At 54.1% G+C, this 21,938-nt stretch overlaps 2 protein-coding genes across 3 annotated transcripts in view; one reads left to right on the plus strand and one right to left on the minus strand.

Annotated features, from left to right (window-relative positions):
- Positions 1-21,938, plus strand: part of LOC140680909 (uncharacterized) — a 692,735-nt gene that overhangs the window by 391,045 nt on the left and 279,752 nt on the right. The window lies entirely within an intron of this gene.
- LOC140680895 (olfactory receptor 14I1-like) lies at positions 11,545-12,531 on the minus strand. The gene has a single exon (XM_072919798.1). The coding sequence runs from the start codon at positions 12,529-12,531 to the stop codon at positions 11,599-11,601; it is 933 nt and encodes a 310-aa protein (XP_072775899.1). The 3' UTR covers positions 11,545-11,598.

Raw genomic sequence — 21,938 nt, forward strand, 5'->3', positions numbered from 1 at the left:
AAGGTGCAAGATCATACAGCCCTCTGTGATGTCACACTGACATCTCTCTGATGTCACACTGACCCTGTGAGGTCACACAGCTTTTTATGATGTCACACAGACATCTCAGTGATGTCACACAGACATCTCTGTTATGTCACACGGACATCTCTGTGATGTCACACAATCTCCTGTGATGTCACGCTGACCCTGTGAGGTCACACAGCTTTTTGTGATGTCACACAGACATATCTGTGATGTCACACAGCTCTCTGTGACGTCACACTGACATCTCTGTGAGGTCACACTGACATCTCTGTGACGACACACAGACATCTCTGTGATGTCACTCGGACATCATTGTGATGTCACACTGACCCTATGAGGTCACACAGCTTTTTGTGATGTCACAGAGCTCTCTGTGATGTCACATGGATGTCTCTGTGATGTCACACAGCCCCTGTGATGTCACATGGACATCTCTGTGATGTCACACAGCTCTCTGTGATGTCACACAGGACCTGTGATGTCACACAGACATCTCTGTGATGTCACACAGCCCCTGTGATGTCACACAGCTCTCTGTGATGTCACACAGATCTCTGTGATGTCACACAGCCCCTGGTCTCTCACTGTGGTTGTTTATCTGTCTTCCAGCCCTTCAAGCCATGAGCGAAGATGACAGCCCATCCTCCACTAACCTGGAAATTCAGGCAATTTTTGGACAAAGATGTGCAGAACTAAGGTCATCTGCTGGATTCAGAGAACCAGGCTCCCAAGCAGAGTACCAGGAGACAGTGAAGAGAGCAGCAGGACTCAATGTCACTGGAGCTCCGGGCACACCTGATGCTGGCCACAGCTGTGCCTGCTGCAAGCTCCCATAGCTGCTGCCTTCCCCCTCCCTGTTGACAGCTCCCTCCCTCCAGCCCTCAAACGCTGCCCATTCCCTTTTTTTGGCCCCCATCTCATCCCTTCCCTTTCCCTTCCATTAATAAACAGTTTGGTTTCTCCCCCTTACCTGCATCTCTGTGGAGCTGAAGCAGCGCAAATCCCGGGCCCTGGGACACACAGGCCCCTGCTGCTGTTCTCTTCCACGCCGTGTTCTGTGCACACACACAGAGGAACGAGGGCAGATCAGGCTGGAAAGGTGCCTGTGCTGAAGGTGCAGTTCCACAACCCTGTGGAGTTGCAGATCGTGCTGAGCAGCCTGGAGCCCCTGGAATTTGGAAGAGCCAAGCTGAGTAGGCTCTGAAGGCAGCTGTGAGGGATTCCATGGCAAGCTTCCACGGAGGGCAAAGGAGCTTGGAATGCTGGAAGTTTTCAGGAATAGCTTCCTGAAGGCTCAGCAGTGCTCCATCCCTGCACAGGACCAGGGAGAGGGCAGAACCCAGAGCGACCATCCGGGCTTAGCAGGGAGCTTTGGGTGTGCCTGAGGGCAAAGGAAGCAGCAGCGCGGTGCCCCAGACTGGGACGCGCGACCCTGCCAGTGCCCGGAGCGCTGTCAGGCAGTGCCGGGATCCCGGCTGTGGTTCTGGTGCCCACAAGTGAGGAATGGCAGCCCCAGGCTCAGAGCCAGTCAGAAAGCCAAGCAAGTGAGAGCAGAGGGAGGGCACCCTTCCAGTCTCTTGGGCATGGCCACAAAACAGCCCCTGCTGCTTCTTCCTCCGCCTGTGTTTGGGCTGTGCTGGTGGCAGAGGCAGCCAGGCTGTGCTCTGCCTTCCAGAGCCTGTTGGGAGCGGGCATGAAAAGCGCTGTGTGCACAGCAGAGAGGCCTGGAAGGTGCTGGCAAGAGCGTCCTGCGGGAGCAGGGCTCTGGGCTCTGGCTGGGAACAGCCTGGTCTTGGTGCCGTGGACGCAGGCAGGAGTTGAGGCAGGTGAAGAGGCACTGAGCAGCTTGTGTTTGTAGAGGGCCTGGGGCTGCACGTCTGAGCCTCCACCTGGAAAGGCACTTGGGGGAATAGGAGCTAGAGCTGGAGTGCCTGTCCTGAAAGGACATGAAGTCCTTCAGCCTTGCCAGCGTTTCCTAAGGGTGTGTTGGTGTTCACCAGAAAAGCTGCACATTTGGGGAAATGCCTTTGGAGGACAGGGGCTTGCTTCTCAAGGAAAGTGCTTCCCAGGGAGCTCCCAGTGAGGCAGGTGCAAGTGTCCCCCTTTGGCTCTCTGTGCTCCTTTCAGTCCTTGAGGCCCGCTGCACTTGGCAGAGGGGCAGGGCAAGGGAGAAGGCTGTGAAGAGCAGGTTTGGCATCCACCTGGACCTGCAGAGACCGACCCAAGCACCTGCAGCAGCGTGTGTTACCCCTGCTTTGGACAGAGGGGTGAGCAGAACCATCTCTGTCCATCTGTGAGCCCCAAAGCTCTCTGTGGGAGCTGTGAATTAAAAGGCCTTTACACACTCACGTTTCACATCTTCCCTGTCTGCTGTGTTTCAGCTCTTGGCAAGATGCATTTGCCTCCTGCTTGCTGGGAGCTGCTGTGGCCCAGGGCCAGCACAGAGCTGGGCTGGGTGGGCCAGGCAGTGTGGTGGAGAGTCTTGGCTGATCTTGGTGTGTGCCTGGCCTCAGCAAAGGCTTGGAAGGTTTGCCTCCCAAATGTCCTGCTCACTGGCTCTCCCTGTGCATCTTGGAGAGAACAAGGGAGGCATTTCTGGCAGCTGGGCATCAGCAGGCCTTCCAATGGGGGCGTGTTGTGGAGCGAGCCCAGCTGAGATACCCTGAGAGGAGCCCGGGGCTCCTTGCTCCTCTCTGCTGGCCCGTGAGCGTCTGTCTGCTCTCGGGATGGCCCTGGCTGTGTCACGGGTGCTGCGTGGGCACGAGACAGCCGCTCCTGTCCCGCTGGGTCCCAGCAGGGCCTGGCAGCCGTCCTGCATCCACGTCAGGATGCTGGCCAAGAGAGGCCCTGGAAGCTGAGGCAGCTGATTTGAAGCTTTTGCAGGTGCCCACAGGTCAAGGCCAACAGTGTTCCCTCAGGATACAGCATTGCTGAGGGGCTTCCCCAGAGCTGCCTGATGCCACCCACTCCTTGTGGCACCAGTTGCTTTCCTGTGGAAGGTTCTACCTTCCCCAAGGGCACAGAGGGAGCTGGAGAAAGAGCTTGCCAGGCTGTTCTCCATCCTTTACCAGCAGCCCTGGGTGAGCAGAGTAGTCCCAGCTGAGCACAGATGTGCCAATGGAAGAGCTGTGCACAGGAAGGCTCAGAGGGAAGGATGATCCAGGATCCATAGGCCTGGCAGCCTGAGCTTGCTCCAGGGGAAGGCCTTGGAGCAGATCCTCCTGAGGCCATCCCACGGCACGTGCAGGGAACCAGGGCGTCTGCTGGAGGGTGGGAAAGCTCTGCAGAGGGACGGGGACAGTTGGGGGTTCTGGTGGGGTGTTGAGGGCTTCTGTGTGGGAGTTTAGGGGTGTTGGTGTTGGTGGGGTGTTGGGGAAGGAGTTGTCTGGAAGGTGAGAGGTCCAGGCTGGAATTTGAGTCAGTTTGAAGGCAGCATCTGTGGTTTGGCACAGCTTTGGTTACAGAGGGCTCAGCTCTGTATATCTGTGATTATCTGTGACTTTTCCTCTTCATGGTCCTGATTCTCCTGCAGGGAACAAGGGGGGAGAGCTGTACTTTACTGGCCACTTAGATATCTCTACCAGAGGGAGAATTAGCCCCTTTTCCTTCTACTCAGAGCTTTTATTCCTTAAGAAATTTAGGATATTATCATCCCTTCATAGAAAACCATTTGCAAGCCAAAGAATGTCCCTTGGTTTTGCCCTGTAAGTGTGTAGTGTTATGTTCTGTAAAGTGACCCTCAGTGGATGAGGTTAAGGCAAACGAGTTGCTGCTTTGAGATGGGAAGCAAAATTCCAAATCTTCATCTCCTCACATCATCCCAATTAATTTGAGAAGTTTGCACCATTTTGGAACTACTTGAGTTGAGCAATGGGAAGTAAATCTTTCCTGAACTGAGGATTCTTACTTGCCAGATTCTTCTGTTCCTTTGCTGCTAAGGTGTTTTTGTGCTGAAAGCAATAACTTCAACGAGAAAATAATTTCAGCATGGAGTAAGAGCTTCTGACAGAGACCAAGTGCTGCCAGCAGTTGCTCCAGGTGCTCCTGCCAACAGCCCCTGCAGGCAGGAGCACAGCCCCAGTGCACGGGGGTTTGGCTCCCTCTGGCACAGAAGCCCCCAGGGGCACAGGTCTCTGGGGCAGGAGACGGGCACCAGCCCTGCCGGGGCTCGGGGGTGGCAGGTCTGCTTGGGCAGGGACTCTGCCTCACCTGCTGGTGTCAGCGCTCCCCAGGCCCCAGGGCTCAGAGCAGCATTCCTGCCATGGCCCACAGTTCCTTGTCTGTGTCACACGGCCGTGCTTAGGATGGCCACGGGCCGGGACGTGTCCCGAGGAGGCTGTGGCAGCTTCCATGGAAGGTCCCGTGCCCTTCCCGCTGCGGCTGCGTCGGCAGCCCTGGGGGCTCCTTCTGCTGCTCTGAGCCCGCAGAGCAGGGCAATGTTTGCTGATGGTCTGAGCCGTTCCTAAAGATCCTGTTGGGCTGTCTGACACACTTGGGGCAAGGCATTCCTTCCAACCTGGGCCACTTTGGGTGGACAGGGGGTGGCCCCAGGGCAGGTGGCAGAGTGTGCAAGGGCCCTTTGTGACACGGTGCAGCATGGCCACCGTGGAATGGAACGGGACAGGGTATCCAAGGGCCCTTTGTGACACGGTGCAGCATGGTCACCATGGAATGGAACGGGACAGGGTATCCAAAGGCCCTTTGTGACACGGTGCAGCATGGAATGGAGCTGGGAGTCCAAGGGCCTTTTGTGACTCGTGGTGACACAGGAGGTGGTGGTGACAAGAGCACGCCACAGTGCTCGGTGCACGCGACAGGACAGGACAGGACAGAGCAGTGCTGTGAGGAGCCCCTGCACAGCGCACTCGTTCGTGTCTGACTCGGAGCTTTTCCGAGGTATTATTCCTGCAGCTGACCTCGAAGCCAGACCATAGAACTTGCTGACCTGTGGCCTTCCCGAGGCTTCTCTTCTGCAGGTGCCCTCGAGGGCAGAGTGTGGGACTTGGTGCCCCGGAGGCATCTCCCATCCCTGCTGCCGGTGCCCTCGAGGCCAGAGCACCATCCTTGACAGGAGTCTCCTGTCCTTGTGGCAGGAGCCCTCGAGACCAGAGCGCAGGACTTGCTGTCCTGAGCCTTCCTGAGGCTTCTCTCTTGAAGGTGCCTTCCAGGCACGAAAGCAGGACTTGCTGACTCGGAGTTTTCTGAGGCATCTCTCCTGCAAGTAGCCACAAATCCAGTCACTGACATGGAGCAGAGAGCCCCAAGAGTGCCCAAGCTGGCCTGGGTGGAGGAAGAGGAAGAAGGCCCTGGAGCTGCCCCTGCACACGAGACTGTGACACGGCACCAGAGTGCGAGGCACAGCTGCGGGTGCTCCCCGTGAACCTCAGCTCTGGGACCACTGTCTGCCCCAAGCTTCAGGGGCTGCAGGGGGAGCCCGGCTGGGCTCTGCCCTGGGGCCATCCTGCAGGGACAGCTGCACACAGGGAGCATTCCCTGCCACAAAGAGCCAAGCCAGGGCTGCGGGGCAGCTGCTCCAGCCCTGACTGCACTGCTGAGTGCTGTGCTCTGGGGCTGGGGCTCCCCGCACAGGGGACTGCACTGGTGTGCCAGAGGGGACAGAGAAGCTGCAGCTTCAGCCTAACTGAGGTGGGTGCGTGGGCTGGGAAGAGTGGGGAGGCTCAAGGGGATTCACAGAGCTCATCCTGCTGCAAGGACAAGGAAAAGGGAGCGGGAACTCAGCAGTTGTAGTAGTAGGGACAGGCGAACGGAAGATCACGGGATGTGACGGAAAGAGAGACCCTTCCCCCTTCTCCCTGCTTCACGTTATCTATTAACCCCAAAGCATGTGACCACACCTAACCCAGTAGTTTTCCACTCCTGACTAACCCTAGAGACCCCACAACCCCCCTCTGACGTAGCAAAGACCCCCAAGACTATTTAAACCCATGAGATAAGATAATAAAGGCTTTCGACTGTCCACCAAATTGGTGCCAGTGTGTTTTGTCGTTAGCCCGAGTGGTCCGGACAGGCCGGGCCGCTGTGCTGCTCCTTGGAACCGGGTCGCCGTTGTCTTTTATAAAGGCAACATATCTGGTGCCGAAACCCGGGAAGATTCGCTCGGGTGACGGGATACACCTGGACAAGAGCAGCGGCCGGAGCGGTCAGACCGTATCTTGGCGCAGGGAGACATCCCAGGACCCGCGAGCGTCATGGACAGCATCGCCAGGGTCGTAAGTGTGAATTATAAGCAGTGGAGTATCGAATTTAAGCTCAAAGACTTTTATCTTGCCATAGCAAGGCTGCTTGAGCTTGGGGCGAGTGAAAGCCCAGTGGATGCCATGCATCCGGGAATATGGGAAAAATGCACAGCCACGCTGGCTGGGGAAATGAAATTCTCAGGCAGTGGCAAAAGCCCTAAAGCATGGGGCAGAGTAGAGAAAGCCCTGCGCAGAGCAATAGAAGAGCAGGAGATGCGGAGTGCGGCGCGTATGTGTTTATTAGTTAGACCCGGGCTCGGGGTGGGGGCGGAAGCGCAGACCGTCCCTGAGGACGATCCGCCCGGGAACGGAGACCCGGGGGGGCCCGGCGCGTCACCCCCCCCCCCCTCAGATCAGAGCCCAATCCCTGCCGCGGAAGCCCCCCCGAAAAACCCCCGCCACGGAAACCCCCCGAGAAACCGCAGCTTCCCTGTCCGTCCCGCCGCCGGTCCGCGACCTGATGTCGGAGGCGCAGCAGCACGCAGAGTGCTTCTGGCAGGAGCTGGCAGGAGAAGCCAGAGTCGCGGAAGCCGTGGCTCGGGAGAAAGTCCTAGCCGCGCGGCCAATTTACTCCTTTGAAAATGGCGCTGGGCGCCACGGAGGGGGGGCGGGGCACGGCCGGTCTCGGCGCGAAAAGCCGGGAAGTGCGTGATTTCAGGAATGCGCATGCACGGGAGAAAGAGGCGGAGAGCGGCAGGGAGCGCGGAGCCAATCGGCAGCCGCGCCGGGCGCAGCTACCATGTAAGGGAGAAACCACCCCCTGCAGGAGGCAGGGCAAACCGGGGGGGCGGGAGCGACGCCACCCCCGCAGGGAGGAGCGAGCTTGGAGCCGAACAAAAAGGCACCGAGCCCCGGAAGTGCGCTGGCATTCGACTTCTGGCTTGGAGCCCGGCAGCAGCTCCGCCGGCTCAGAGGAGCCGGCGGGGGCCGGCCGGAACTCCGAGACGGAGAAAACAGAGCCAACGCAAACTAAGACATAACCGAGTAAAGCTCTAAGCCGCACCGAAAAACAACTACAATACGAACCAGCCCAGTTTACCAGCTGGGGAAAAATATCCTTCTGGGGCTGCGGGAGAAAAGGGCATCTCGCCAAGGAATGCGGGTCCCGGCCCCAGGGAAACGGGACGGGACAGGGGGAGGGGCGTGCGGGCCGCACTCAGCCTCCTCCCACCGCAAATACAAGGCAGCTCATCTATGCCAACCCCCAGTGGGGCGGGGAGCCCTTATACCTCATACCCCCGCCGGCGACACAATTGCAGAGTCTCCAAACACAGCCTGCGGTACCTTCGTACCCACTACCACCGCAAGCAACGCCTGTACCGCAGGGTCAGCAGGGGAGGCCGCAGAATGGGACCCCTGGGTGGCCCTGGCCATGAAAAAAGGGAAAGAGCCCCCGAGGGTGTGGGGGACATGCCGCCTTTATAGCAGTCAGGACTCCCACATAATAGAGCTTCAGTTTCGGGCAGACACAGGAGCAGACTGCCCGATGTTTCCCCAAGCACTGTGGCCCCAACACTGGCAATGCAAAGAAGTCCCCCCAGTGAATGGAGTGGGAGGGCCATCCCGAGCTTGGAAAAGCACCCAATTTATAGCTATAACGCTTCATATAAAAAAGAGGACAGAATCAGGTGGTGTCCACTCAGGTCAATCAAACCTGACCTTCAGAACGAAATTAATGAAAAACTGTGCGTTTCAGTTTGCAGAACATGCTTGTGGACCGTCCCATGATGCATACACCCCTGCTCCAGAGGGAGATGACGGACCACCAAACCGTCAGACAAAACCCGAGAGTCCCACACCGGTGAGACCCAGACATACACAGTGTCTCTGTGCAATTTTGCTGTTGGGGCTTGTGGCCGGAGGGCAAGCCAACCCAGGCCACTACCCTCACCAGCCATTTAGGTGGGTCATGCAACATCTTTCAAGTGACAAGGTGTTCAAAGAGGTCACCACAGCGAACACCCCATCCTTCGTGTTCCACATAGCCAACCTGTTTAAAAGCTACCTTTCTAACCCTAAACGAAACCAAACCGAACCTGACTAACCCCTGTTAGCTTTGCTATGATATTAAACCCCCCTTTCTACAAAGGCGTTGCTTTAGACACCCCCTTCAGTTACTCCACAGCCAGTGCCCCCCACCAGTGCAGATGGGACACTCCCCGCAGAGGAATCACCCTGAGTCAAATCACAGGACAGGGCAGATGTTTTGGCAATGCAACCTTAACAAAGCAGAAAGGCAACTTCTGCACTAAAGTTGTCAAACCCAACAGAAAAAACAATAAGTGGGTGGTCCCATTCGCATCTGGAATGTGGATTTGCCAGCGATCCGGAGTGAGTCCTTGTGTGTTCCTTGCCAAATTTAATGACTCTATCGATTTCTGTGTCCAAGTTCTAATTGTTCCTAGGGTCCTGTACCACTCAGACGAAGAGATATACCACCTTCTCGAGGAACCTGACAGACTTCACAAAAGAGAAATAATCACAGGTATAACCATTGCAATGCTGCTCGGCCTGGGAGCAGCTGGCACAGCCACGGGTGTCTCAGCCATCGCAACCCAACGGCACGGACTCTCTCAGCTGCAAATGACCATCGACGAAGACCTGCAGAGGATCGAGAAATCCATCTCCTATCTAGAGAAATCAGTCTCTTCGCTTTCAGAAGTAGTTTTACAAAATAGGCGAGGACTGGACCTCTTGTTCATGCAACAAGGAGGACTGTGTGCAGCCTTGAAAGAGGAGTGCTCTTTTATGCAGATCATACAGGAGTTGTTAAAGACTCCATGGCAGAACTCCGAGATAGACTGGCTCAGAGAAAGAGAGACAGGGAAACCCAACAGAGCTGGTTTGAATCCTGGTTCAATCAATCACCTTGGCTCACCACTTTAATTTCCGCCCTGGTAGGTCCACTGGCAATACTGCTTTTAGCTGTTACCATAGGACCATGCCTGCTAAACAAACTAGTCTCGTTTATTCAGGCCCATCTAGAACGGGCGAACATTTTGTTCATAGGCCAGCAACAAATGTTGTAAACCAGAAACTGCGAACACAGTCAGTCGCAAAAGCCTTCAAGACTCACCTTGCGAAAATTACTCAGGTTTACCAAACCACCCTTTCCTTACCAAGTTACAAGTTTGTACCTCACTCCAGTGCCTATATCTACGACTACCTCATTTTATATATGATAAGGGGAGGGGAGATGTGGTAGATAGGGACAGGCGAACGGAAGATCACGGGATGTGACGGAAAGATAGACCCTTCCCCCTTTCTCCCTGCTTCACGTTTTCTATTAACCCCAGAGTATGTAACCACACCTAACCCAGTAGTTTTCCACTCCCGACTAACCCTAGGGACCCTACAACCCCCCTCTGACGTAGCAAAGTCCCCCAAAACTATTTAAACCCATGAGATAAGATAATAAAGGCTTTCGACCGTCCACCACATTGGTGTCAGCGTGTGTCGTTAGTCCGAGTGGCCCGGGCGAGGCCGGGCTGCCGTGCTGTCTTCTTGTAACCAGGTCGCTGTTGTCTTTCATAAAGGCAACAGACATGGAGGGGTGGAGCATGTCCAGAGAAGGGCAACAAGGCTGGTGAGGTGTGTGGAGCACAATTCCTGTGAGGAGCAGCTGAAGGAGCTGGGGTTGTTTATCCAGGAGAAGAGAAGGTTCAGGAGAGACAAGGCAGTGTCTGGGCACAGGCTGGACTTGATGATCTCTAAGGTCTTTTCCAACCTTGCTGATTGTGTGATTCTCTGAAACCACCCTCCTGAAACTGGAGCAGTTGCAGGATGAGCCCTGGGCCTCCTCTTCAGAAGCTCCAGCAGCCCAGGTCCCTCAGCTTCTCCTCACAGCCCCAAAGCCCATCCTGTCAGTCCTGCAGAGCCTCTCCATCTCCTTGCCCAGAACAGGGAGCCCCATAGCCAGACACAGCAGCCCAGATGTGCCCCCCTGGCCTGGGGTGCCTCTGGCAAGGGAGCAGCAGGGAGAACTGCAGGAGCCTGTAGGCAATTCCTGAAGCACTTGTAGGATTATCCTGCTCCCTAAGAGAGGTTCTGGAGCCAATTTGGGAACTGGAGGCCAGAGAGGAAAGGGCAAACAGGGATGGGCAGCTTGCAGGAGAGGGAAAAGGGGCGGGAAGGAGGAAGAAATTTGTAGCAGGGGGAATAAAGAAAGCAAAGCTGAAGCCAAGGAAATGCTCAGGGCAGTTTGGGGGTGGCTGCCAGGCAGCCCTGGCTCTGAGCAGCAGCGTCTGCAGTGGGACAGGAAACTCACAGCTGATGGGAACAAACTTTCTGGCTGACTGCAGAGGCCAGGACAAAGCTGAGTGGTTTCCCTGGCGTCCCCCAGCCCTTCCTGGCCCCAGGGGCTGATGGCATTTGTGCTGCCTCAGGTTCACGTCCCCACAGCAGCAGCACGGGGGTGCTCCCGCCTGCTGTGTGCAGTGCAAACAGGGGCTGCTGAGCCAGTGCTGCCGTGTCTGTGCCTGCAAGGATGCGGCACCTCTGTGAGCTGGGGGAGAGGCCAGGGCTGCAGAGGGGGGATGTTGTTGGCAGCTCCATGAGGACGTTCTGTGACGCTGCCCTGGGCTGTGCAGCGCACTGGGGATGGATCAGCCCCTGCTCTGCTGCTCCTTCCCATCTCCCCCAGGGCCCTTGCAGAGCACCAGCCGTGCTGTTTGCCCCCAGCCTGCCCACGGCCAGCCTGGGGCTGCTCACGGGGGTTTTCTGTGCTGAGCATTGGCCTGGCTGTGTTCTTGAGAGAGCCTGGGCAAGGAGCCTGGAGCCCCCAGGCCCTGGCCTGAGGCGTCAGCGCTGCCCCAGCAGTGCCCATGGCCTGTCCCTGCTGCAGCCCCGGCACTGCCACCCCCAGGACTGTGCCCGCCCCGAGAGCACTCAGGCCCTGCAGCAACACCAGGGCCACCAGGGCAGCGGGGCAGGGCCACGGGAGCAGCACTGGCAGCACCAAGTGCTGCTGCTCCTGGGCACAGCTGCTGTGCCAGCACTGATCTGCCCCAGCTCTGCACACAGACATTGCTGCTGCAGCTCCAGAGAAGGCAACAAAAGGGCATCTCTGCAGAAAACTCTGCTGGGATATCCTTTAGTTCCTTTAAAGCCATCAAGAGCGCAGCCCCTCATTGACAGAGTCTGTGGCCACAGGGAAGGTGGAGAGAAACAAAATGAGAAATGGCACAAACAATGACATTTATTTGTGGAAAATATTTAAAAAACAAACAAAGAAAAATCATCTCCAAAATGAAACCAAGAAGAAGTTTCAAAGATTACTTTTATTAAAAGTGATTGGCAGAAATTGGCCAGCAGTTTAATGTTCCTGGAAGCATCCAGTCATCAGTCTCCACACTGCAGCCTTGAGCTCCTGGTTCCTCAGGCTGTAGATGAGGGGGTTCAGGGCTGGAGGCACCACCGAGTACAGAACTGACAGGGCCAGATCCAGGGATGGGGAGGACATCGAAGGGGGCTTCAAGTGAGCAAATATTACAGTGCTAACAAACAGGGAGACCATGGCCAGGTGAGGGAGGCAGGTGGAAAAGGCTTTGTGCCGTCCCTGCTCAGAGGGGATCCTCAGCACAGCCCTGAAGATCTGCACATAGGAGAAAACAATGAACACAAAACAGCCAAATACCAAACAGGCACTAACAGCAATGAGCTCCAGTTCCCTGAGATAAGATTTGGAGCAGGAGATCTTGAGGATCTGTGGGATTTCACAGAAGAACTGTCCCAGGCTATTGCCATGGCACAGGGGCAGGGAAAATGTATTGGCTGTGTGCAGCAGTGAATAGAGAAAGGCACTGGCCCAGGCAGCTGCTGCCATGTGGGCACAAGCTCTGCTGCCCAGGAGGGTCCCGTAGTGCAGGGGTTTGCAGATGGACACGTAGCGGTCGTAGCACATGATGGTCAGGAGGCAAAACTCTGCTGAGATGAAGAAGAGAAAGAAAAAGAGCTGTGCAGCACATCCTGTGTAGGAGATGTTCCTGGTGTCCCAGAGGGAATTGTGCATGGCTTTGGGGACAGTGGTGCAGATGGAGCCCAGGTCGCTGAGGGCCAGGTTGAGCAGGAAGAAGAACATGGGCGTGTGCAGGTGGTGGCCGCAGGCTACGGCGCTGATGATGAGGCCGTTGCCCAGGAGGGCAGCCAGGGAGATGCCCAGGAAGAGGCAGAAGTGCAGGAGCTGCAGCTGCCGCGTGTATGCCAGTGCCAGCAGGAGGAAGTGGCTGATGGAGCTGCTGTTGGACATTTGCTGTGGCTGCACATGGGCACCTGGTCATGGAGAAAGGACAGGGACAAGTCAGGAGAGGCTGCTTGGAGCCAAACCTGGGTCATTCCCTGCAGCCTGTCCTGCTGGGACTCACCCACCCTTGTTCCTACCCTGGGAAAACCTTCACCCAGGTCCCAGGAGTTGTTTTAGGAATTGTTTTCCGACCCACACACCATTCCTGGCTCTCTGAGGTCAGAAATCCCCAGCATTCCTGCTGCACTCAGAGTTTGCCACTGAGAGATGTGAGAGGCAAAGGATTCCCTGTGGCTGAGGGCAGGTGAGGGGCTGGATGGGCTTGTTCCCCCAGCACTGCTCTGTTCAGCCCCCTCTACTTCCCTGAGCATCTCTCTGGGCCTGGACATTCCCTCCTGAGAGGTGCCTTGTCCCTGCCAGCACTCACAGAGCCCATCCCACCCTGTGTGCCCTCGGCCCGGCCCTACAGAAACCTGCCTGTGTGCAGGGCCCTGGCTGGGGCAGGCTCTGTGTGCAGCTGGGCAAGGGCAGCTCAGGAGAGCCCTGCTGGGCCCTGCAAAGGTGATACTGCTGCTGTCCAGGGCTGAGGAGTGGCTGAAGGCCCTTTGGGAGGCTCCCAGCAGAGAGACTGACCACCCAAAGTCACAGTTCTGGAGTCTCTGTAAATGTTCAAACATTCCTTTGATGATCCTGTGTGTCCCTTTCAATTCAGAATGTTCTGTCATTCTGGGATTACAATTCCTGTTCTGCTTCTCTCATCCCCCTGTTGTCGATAATCAAAAGAGAAAAAAACCCCTTGCAACAGTGTTAGAACAATAAAGTAAAAACCCTGACCTTTATTGGAAGCTTCCAGGTATACCAGTGGGAATGGGGCACACCCAGCACCTGATTTCAACAATTTGTTAAGGTTGATTAATTACGATATTTATAGGAACCTCCTGTAGGAGATTCAGTTGCCCCAGTTACACACTCCTGGCTCAACCCATTGGAGTAGGTCCAAGGGCTTCTTTGCCCCACTTTAGTTATGACTGCTCACATAGTGTGTGTTCTTCTTGTAGGTCCTCTTCCTGATAATAAGACTATACAATATTTCAGGAATGTATTTAGACAGTCAGCTTATTGTTCTAAAATCTAAGAGATAGGTAGGAAACATACAAGAGTCAGTAAAGGATTACAATTATGTAACTACATAATAGTAAATTAATAACGTTAATTAAGAGTTTAATAGAGTTAAATAAGGATTATAGTTTTATAACGATATCAAACTAATTTACAGATATACGGATACATGAAAGATGTATAAATAGCAAAAATCTTTTTGTCATCACCCCAACTTTCCCATCCTGCTCCAAGCAGGAAATTGAAAACACTCTCAGGAAAGCTCCTGACCTTTACAGCAATCCCAGGCTTACCTTCTTTGGGAAGTGCCCTCCGGAGCTGTGCCCAGGCTGGTCTGGAGCTGGGAGCAGCCCTGCCCCACCCAGCCCCTCTCAGCAGCAGCACCTGCCCTGCTCAGGGTGGCTCCTTCCCCCCACAGCTCCTGGCCAGCGCTGGGAGCAGCTCCAGGGCCGGCTGAGAGCTGTCCCTGGCAGGCAGCAGAGTCCTGGCCCAGCACAGCGCCCTGGGCTGCAGGACCCTGCTCTGCAGGACAGCCCTGGGCACCCCTGGCTGCTCTGCACAGGAGATGAGCAGAGAATGCACTCACAGGGTCTGTGGGCATTGGGATGTTCCAGCTTTAGGAGATCTCTCCAGGAGCTGCAGCTGCATTGTCCTGCAGCCAGAGGTTCCTGTGCCAAGGGCTGGCAGTGATTCTGCCCCAGGCACTTCTCAGCCCCTTCCCAGCCCTGACTGATTGAAGCTCTCTGTGCCTCTGTGCTGTGCCCGGGCTGGCTGCAGGCAGTGCCCCAGCCCTGCTGGGCTGGGAGAAGAGCTGCTCAGCAAGAGAAATGTGCTTTTGAAGCTCTCCTTGGTTGCCAGGATCACCCTCTGTGCCAGGAGCCCGGCCCAGCTCAGCAGCACAGACACAGCACAAGGACTTTAATGACCCTCTGGGGCTTTGTGCTCAGGCCCTGAACATCAGGCCCTGAGAGGGAGCTGCAGAAACCTCTTCAGAACTCCAAGTCAGAATCCAACTCCAAAGTTCCTTTGACTTTTAATGGGTCCCACTGAGGGACACGACTGAGAAAGTGTCCCCAGGCCCCAGGCAGAGCAGAGAACTGGAGGCACTGATGACAGGTGGGGACAAAGAGAAGACAAGTCTTGGTGCCCTGGGGCACAGCAGGGTCTGTGCCACCAAGGGCTGTGAGGAGACACCTTGTCCTGAGGCCCTGGGGCCTCCTGGCACAGCCCCAGCCAGGCTGGGCACTGTCAGCCCCTGGTCCTGCCCTCAGCATCCCCCCCTAGCCCACATCCCAGTGGCCTCAAGGATCTGCTGGAAGGAGTCCCTGGGGAGCCTTGGTCAGGAATGGCCCTGGGGGTTCCTTCATGCTCCCAGAACTTCATTTCTTTTAAGGTACTTGGTGTTTCCCTTTTGATACAGACTCTGTGAGAGGTTTGTGCAACCATGGCCCCAATTATCTGCCTTAAGGAGTCCCTTGAGAGATTTGTACTGACACTCAGTGGGGCTCATTAATACTCTGAGATACTAAACTTTTTTCAGGTACTTTGGATTTTCCTTTCCACACTGAGAGGTTTTTGTGCCATTTTGAGTCTCCAATTCTCTCCTTCAAGGAGTCCATGAGGAGCCTGTGTTGGGGATGGACCTCAGTGGCACCCATTAATGCTTTGAGACAGTTTGGGGTTTTCTTCTGCTGTTGACTCCTGGAAAGGTTTGTGCAATCTCCTCTTAGGCCCTGAGGTTCCAGGGCTCAGCTCCAAATGCACCACGGGGCTCATTAGGTTCAGGCAACTCCTAACAAACCATGGCTCTGCCTTGTTTTCCCTCTGGTCTGGGGCAGTTCATCAGGAAGTTTCTGTAGTAGTTTTGGTTCACCATTTTGGGATTTCTTGGGCAATATATCAATAAGTGTGGTGGGTTCAGTGCTGTCTAATTACCAGTGCACACACTAGAATATACTTACTCATTTCCTGCTCTTGAGATAGGATTAGAAGAAAGGCAAAGTGGGCTCAAAACTTTTAAATGGTATAAAGAAAAGTTTCTTAAGAGTAACTAAAAGACAGAGTAATAAGGATCAGAACAAAACTTTCAGAACACTTCCTTTCTCCATACAATGTGACAATGTAAAGAGACAAAATCTAAAATTTTCTGTCAGTTTTCCACCTCTAGAATAGTCTTTCTTCAGTTCACTTAGGGAAAGACCCTCCTCTTGTTAATGTTATGGAGACTTCTCCACAAGAAAACAGTTATCTCATGGCTTTTCTTTTCCATGAATAGCAGCCACTAGGAAAAATCTGCAATTGTGAAATCCCTCCCATTTTTTCACAGATTTTCCCACAGCTGTGTTTAGGGGACATGTCAATTTAAGTGGTATTAGTTTAAAGATGTGCTGTTTAAGAGCAAAGGTTCTCTTCATCTCTTTCTGAAATCATCTTAATCTCTGGGAATAGAGATCTTCTTCTTCTCTCCCTGAGGGCACAGGGTCTCATCACTCTGCTCTCTTTGTCTGTTCAAACAACTCATGGCATCAAGCTACTTCAATATTTCCTTACTTTAGCATGGAGGCCTTTGCTGAACAAGTCATCTCCCCATATTTTTCAATGCCTTTTAGGGAAAAAGAGAGTCTGATGTATCAATGACATCCTTCTCCATAGCTTTAGCAGAGGATTTCAGCCCCAAGATCAAGGCATCTCCTCATCCCTCCCATCTGGGACTCAACTTCCTCTTCACTGACCTCGGTGTCTTCTGCGTGCCTGCCCTGTGTCCTTTTCTCTCAGTGGAGGGAGGATGGAAGCACTGGCAGAGTCAATATCTGCCCGGGGCTGCAGATGGTTCCATGACCCCAGGCAGGCTTGGTGGCCAATTCTTATTTTTGCTGTGGTTCCTGGACATGAAGACCAGCTATTTTCCCCAGGAATGAAGGAATAGAGTGCCACTGTTTTAGGGGCAGATTAAAGGTGACCACTAGAGGACAAGGCCAGCCAAAGCTGCCAGGTATTGTTCTGAGAGATACCTTCACAAATTGCAATTTTTTTAGGGAAAGTACCACCAGGTCCTCACAGTGTCACCATGGTCTCCATAGGAAGGGAACAAGCGAGCCCCAATGTTCCAGGGGCAGATGAGCTTCAGCCCCCAGAGGCCAAGGCCAGCCAGATCAGATGGTGCTGGCAGATTTTGTCCTTGGACATAGGGAATTTTAGAGGTGGAATACCAGTTTCGGACATGGTTGCCTGGAGGTGAAGGACAGTTCTTTTACACAGGAAGAAAAGCATGGAACACCGGTGTTTCAGGGGCAGATGAAAGGCGGCTATCAGAGGCCAAGGGCAGCCAGACCTCTCTGTCCTGGTAGCTTTTGTCTGAAAGCAACCCTTGGATAAAGGAACTTTGGAGGTGGAACCAAAATTTTGGCCATTTCTGCATTGGTAAGAAGGACGGTTCTTTTCCATAGGAAGGAAAGCCCAGAGCCGCAGTGTTTCAAAGGCAGAGGAGGAGAGAGGTGGCTCCTGAGAGGCTGAGCCAGTCAGACCCGTTTGTCTTGGTAGCTTTCATCACTGAGAAATCTTTGGATCTAGGGAATTCTGGAGGAGGATTCCCAACTTTGGCCATGGTCACCTGGTCAAGATGGGTGGTTTTCCCCATAGGAAAGAAAAGCCCAGGTGAAGCCCAGGTGTTTTGGAAGAAGATAAGAGGTGGTCACCATAGGCCAAGAGAGTCAGACCTGTTTTTTCCTGGCACCTTTCATCTGGGGGAAATCCTTGGATATTCAGAATTTTGAAGGTGGAATCTCAGTTTTGGCCATGGGCACCTGGGCAGGAAGAAGAGTTATTTTCATCAGCAAGGAAAGCACAGAGCCCCAGTGTTTCAAAGGCAGATAAGAATTAACTCTTGAAAACCTAGGCCAGCCAGACTTGTCAGTCCTGGCAGCTTTTGTCTGGAAGAAATCCTTGGATATAGGGAATCCTGGAGGTGGATTCCCAACTTTGGCCTTGGGTGCGTGGGTGTGAAAGGTGCTTTTTTTCCCATAAGAAAGAAAAGCACGGGGTCTCAGTGTTTCACAGGCAGACGAGAGGTGGCCCCTGGGTGACCAAGCCAGCCAGATCTGTCTGTCCTGGCAGATGTCATCTGGGAACAATCTTTGCATAAAAGCAAAATAAGAGGAGGAATCCAAATTTTGGCCATGGGCTCCTGGAGGAGGACAGTTCTTTCCACAGGAAGGAGAGCACTGAGCCCCAGTGCTCCAGGGGCAGATGAGAAGCAGCCCTTGACATGCCAAGGCCAGCTGGACCTGTCAGGTGGCCCCCAGGTGGCCCAGCCAGCCAGACCTGTTCCATGTTCCCTTGGTTCCGTAGGACCCCACAGTGTCACAATGGTCTCCTTGGTTCCATGAGGCCCTGGAGTGTCACAATGTTCCCTTTGCTTCTGCAGTGTCACAATGGCCCCGTGCTTCCATGAGGCCTTGCAATGTCACAATGGCTTTGTGGTTCCACAAAGCCCTGATGTGTCACAATGGCCCCTGGGCTCCGTGTGCCCTCGCTGTGTCACAACAGCTCCTCTGTGACACTGCGGCTGCACAAGGTCACAATGGACCCTTGGTTCCTTGGGGTCACCGAGTTCACATTGGTCTCCTTGATTCCATGAGGCAGCACAGTGTCACCCTGGCCCCTTTGTTCCATGAGGTTCCGTAGTGTCACCCTGGTGCCCTTGGACCTGCATTGTCACAAGTGACCTGTGGTAATCACATATCCTCTGAGCAGAGAGAAAGATCTCCCAGGATTTTCCTGGGAAGCTGTGAGAAGCTGTGAGAAAGCTCAGAGAAAAGAACGAGAAACAATTCTTATCTTCACCTGCTGCACCTGTTGTTGTGCACATGTGGAATGTGTTATGGAGATTTGTTTATCAAAGGGTGATTTCTAAATTGGCCAATGGTGATGGTGTTTGGATTTCAATTCACCAGTCTGGTCTGTCTGTATCAGACTGTCTGCAAGAGTGATGAGTGTTTCTTAGCAGTATAGTATAGGATAATGTAATAAAGTGATTGATCAGCCTTCTGGAATCATGGAGTCAGTACTAATTATTACAGGCTGGGGATGCCCTGCTACGATAGTTATCTAAGTCAATCTTCCCTTACCTCTGAATGCTAAACAGAATAGGCTTAACAGGCATAGCAGGAACACCAACCACTGTAGACCCAAAGAGCTGGCTGAGGAGTTGGGAGAAAACTTCCCCTGGTGTCATTTCCTCATGGTAGGTACCATTATTAAAGTAATGCCAAACACATACAGTTAGTGTGTGGTAGCCTCGAATCTGTGTGCCCACCGTCCAGAGGAAATTAAAAATCCATAAATTCCTCACCATATTAACCCATCAAACAAATTGATTATCAGCGAGATTTGCCACAGTTATAGGATGGGAAATATATAGCCACAACCATGTGCCACCCAAACCAGGGTAAGCTAGACCACATGGTGACACCGAACAAGGTTTCTATATCCAGTGCAACAAAAAAAAATCATGTTACTCAAGAACTGTTATTCTTATTTCACCCTGTTTCTCTCAATGCCCTCAGGCTGCACATCAGGTGCCAAAACTGGTCTTGGTTTACAAGACAGGTGTCTGCTAGGGAAGGCAGCAAAAAGCCTCCTGTGGAAAGGAGAATGTAAACCCCCTCCCTCCAAATTATTAGAGTCATGAAATCAAGAGGCTCTCAGGCAGGCAAAGATATGGGAATAGGAATGTCAGCTCTTTCCTAGTGTGTGTAACAAAGCAAACAAGCAGCAGCAGCTGCGGCACGAACAGCAAACAGAGCAGAGCCCAGTCCCGGCCTTTGGGCCGTGGCGCTTTCCCTGCGGTGCAGTTCCGGGCACAGCCAGCAGGGGCGCTGTGGCTCCCGGGGGCAGGGCAGGTGCGCTGACCCCCACGCGGCTGCAGGGGGCGCTCCGGCCGGGCTCGGCAGCGCGGGGCCATGGCGGCTTTGTCCGAAGGGGGAAGGGCTGGAGAGAGGCTTTGCTTCACAAACCCCGGGGCAGCCGGCTCCGGTGCCCCAGCAGGACTCTCAGAAAGCAGTCAGCTCGGTGCCCCAGCAGGACTGGCAAAAAGCAGTCAGCTGGGCTGGCAGGATGTCTCGGCAGGCAGGGGGTGAGGGGCTCCAAGCAGGGCAGGGAGAGCCCAGCTCAGGATCCTGGGCACCAGAACAGACAGGGATAGGTCTCTCTTTTAGTGGGGCAGGTGTAAATAAGGTCCCAGTTTAGTGGCTGTTCTCACGAGCAGAGGCTCATCCCAGGACAGAAGAAACAGCTCTGGCCCGGGCTGTGGCAGCAGCAGTGGAAACTCCCATCTCCAAGAGCAGCAGCTCCTCCCAAAATAAGGGATCAGCCGATAAACATCAGCCAATGATAAGGAAAAAACAGAAAGGAAAAACCCAACTCCCAACACTGGTTTACAATTCCTAATGCTAAGGGAGAGTTGTATAAAGTTTTAATTCCACCTTTATAATTGTTTACATACGAGCTCTTGAAATGTCAGGGGTAGGGATTGGAACCTGCTGCTCCAAGGCTCCTCTCACAAAAAGAGGCTTAGAAAGGCTGGCGGTCTTTGGAGGTATTTGGGGATCTATAGGGGCTATTGGGGGTTCTTTCTGTGCCTCCTGACCTGACAGGAGCTTCTCTAATAAACTTTGCCTAAAGCTCCCAGTCTGCCCATGACAGGAGCCACTGTGAGTGCCTGTGACATCCCAGCTCTTTGGCAGCCTGGGGACACTTAGAAAGTCCCTATGAAACCCCTCTAAGGGCCTGTCAAAATATCTGAACCTTAATAGGCAAACTGTCGGCTCTTAAATTAAAGGTTGGGGGTTCGAGCCCACCCAGGGATGCCATTTATGTCAGAATCTGTGGTATTTAAATGATCCCAAAATTGCAGAAATTCGCTGTCTTTGAGCCCCGCTGCCAAAGAAGATGCCATAATTCATCTGTGCTGGTTTTCAAGGTTGTTTATTCTTGCTTATCTATAACATGTTCTGTCTGACCTGCAGTAGGCCTTTCTTGCGGGACAGCGTGCAGGGCTCTGCCCCTCAGTGGGAAGTTACAAACATTATATACCAGAAACGACCTGTGCTATATTTACAATAATGTGCCAATACCTACCACCTGTGTTGAACAATGTGTCCCCAGCCTAAACCAACAGAAAAATGCCAACACTACAGTGAAACATGAAAGGCATGAAGAAGATTAAAAAGGACAGGACACACACGATTTCCTCCATCTTGCCTCCTTTGAACCCCTTATCTAGAATCCTAAAATTCTACTTTTGCACCCGTTTCACACTACTTATTACTCATGTCAAACACTCAGAGTGTGTAATTCATCCTGTAAGATTGAAAACTCTCTTCCATGGACAGAGATCACAGGCAGTGTCTCTGGGGGCTCTGTCCAGGGGGGTTCCTGACCCCTGCCAGGGTCCCAGACCTGCCAGGGCAGCCAGAGGGATGCCCTGGATTACCACAGCAAACCTCATCAGGACCCATTGCTATGCTCAGTTTCCATGGCAACCATCACCAGCCCCCTGTTGCTATGGTCAGTTTCCATGGGTACCATCACCAGCCCCTGTTGCTATGGTCAGTTTCCATGGCAACCATCACCAGCCCCCTGTTGCTATGGTCAGTTTCCATGGCAACCTTCCCCAGCCCCTGTTGCTACGGTCAGTCCCTGGGCAGCTCCATGGAGACCCCATGCCAGGGGTGGTTGCCATGGACACCAGCTCAGGCCTGCAGCCAGAGCCCGTTTCCATGGCAACCATTGGCACTCCCATCCCCAGGGTCATGGGATCCCAGAACCACAGAAGTGGCTGAGCTGGGAGGGACCCATCAGGATCCTCGAGTCCAACTGCTGGCCCTGCACAGGACACCCCAACACTGCCAGCCTGGGCCTGGCAGCGCTGTCCAAACACTGCTGGAGCTCAGAGAGCCCTGGAGCTGTGGCCCTTCCCTGGGGAGCCTGGGCAGTGCCCCAGCAGCCTCTGGGCAAAAACCTTTCCCTGAGATCCAACCTCAGCCTGCCCCGACTCAGCTGCAGCCGCTCCCTCCACTCCTGTCCCTGGGCACCAGAGTGAAGAGGTTCCCTCAGCCCCAGCCAGGGACCCGCTCCCAAGGCTGCTGCCATGGCCACCAGGGCTGGCACCAGCTGGGATGCTCGGTTTCCACAGGCCGGGATTCAGGAATGGAATTCCCCAATTTCCTGCTCTCACTAAAACCCCGCTGGTGCTCGTTGCCCTCCCACCTTCCACTGAAGGAAAAAAATGGAAA

The sequence above is a fragment of the Taeniopygia guttata genome, chromosome 30 (genome assembly GCF_048771995.1).
Source record: "Taeniopygia guttata chromosome 30, bTaeGut7.mat, whole genome shotgun sequence".
Lineage (NCBI taxonomy): Eukaryota > Metazoa > Chordata > Aves > Passeriformes > Estrildidae > Taeniopygia > Taeniopygia guttata.

What these genes read in the sequence shown, in the direction of transcription:
- LOC140680895 (XM_072919798.1), bottom strand. Translation starts at nt 12,531, where the DNA reads ATGTCCAACAGCAGCTCCATCAGCCACTTCCTCCTGCTGGCACTGGCA.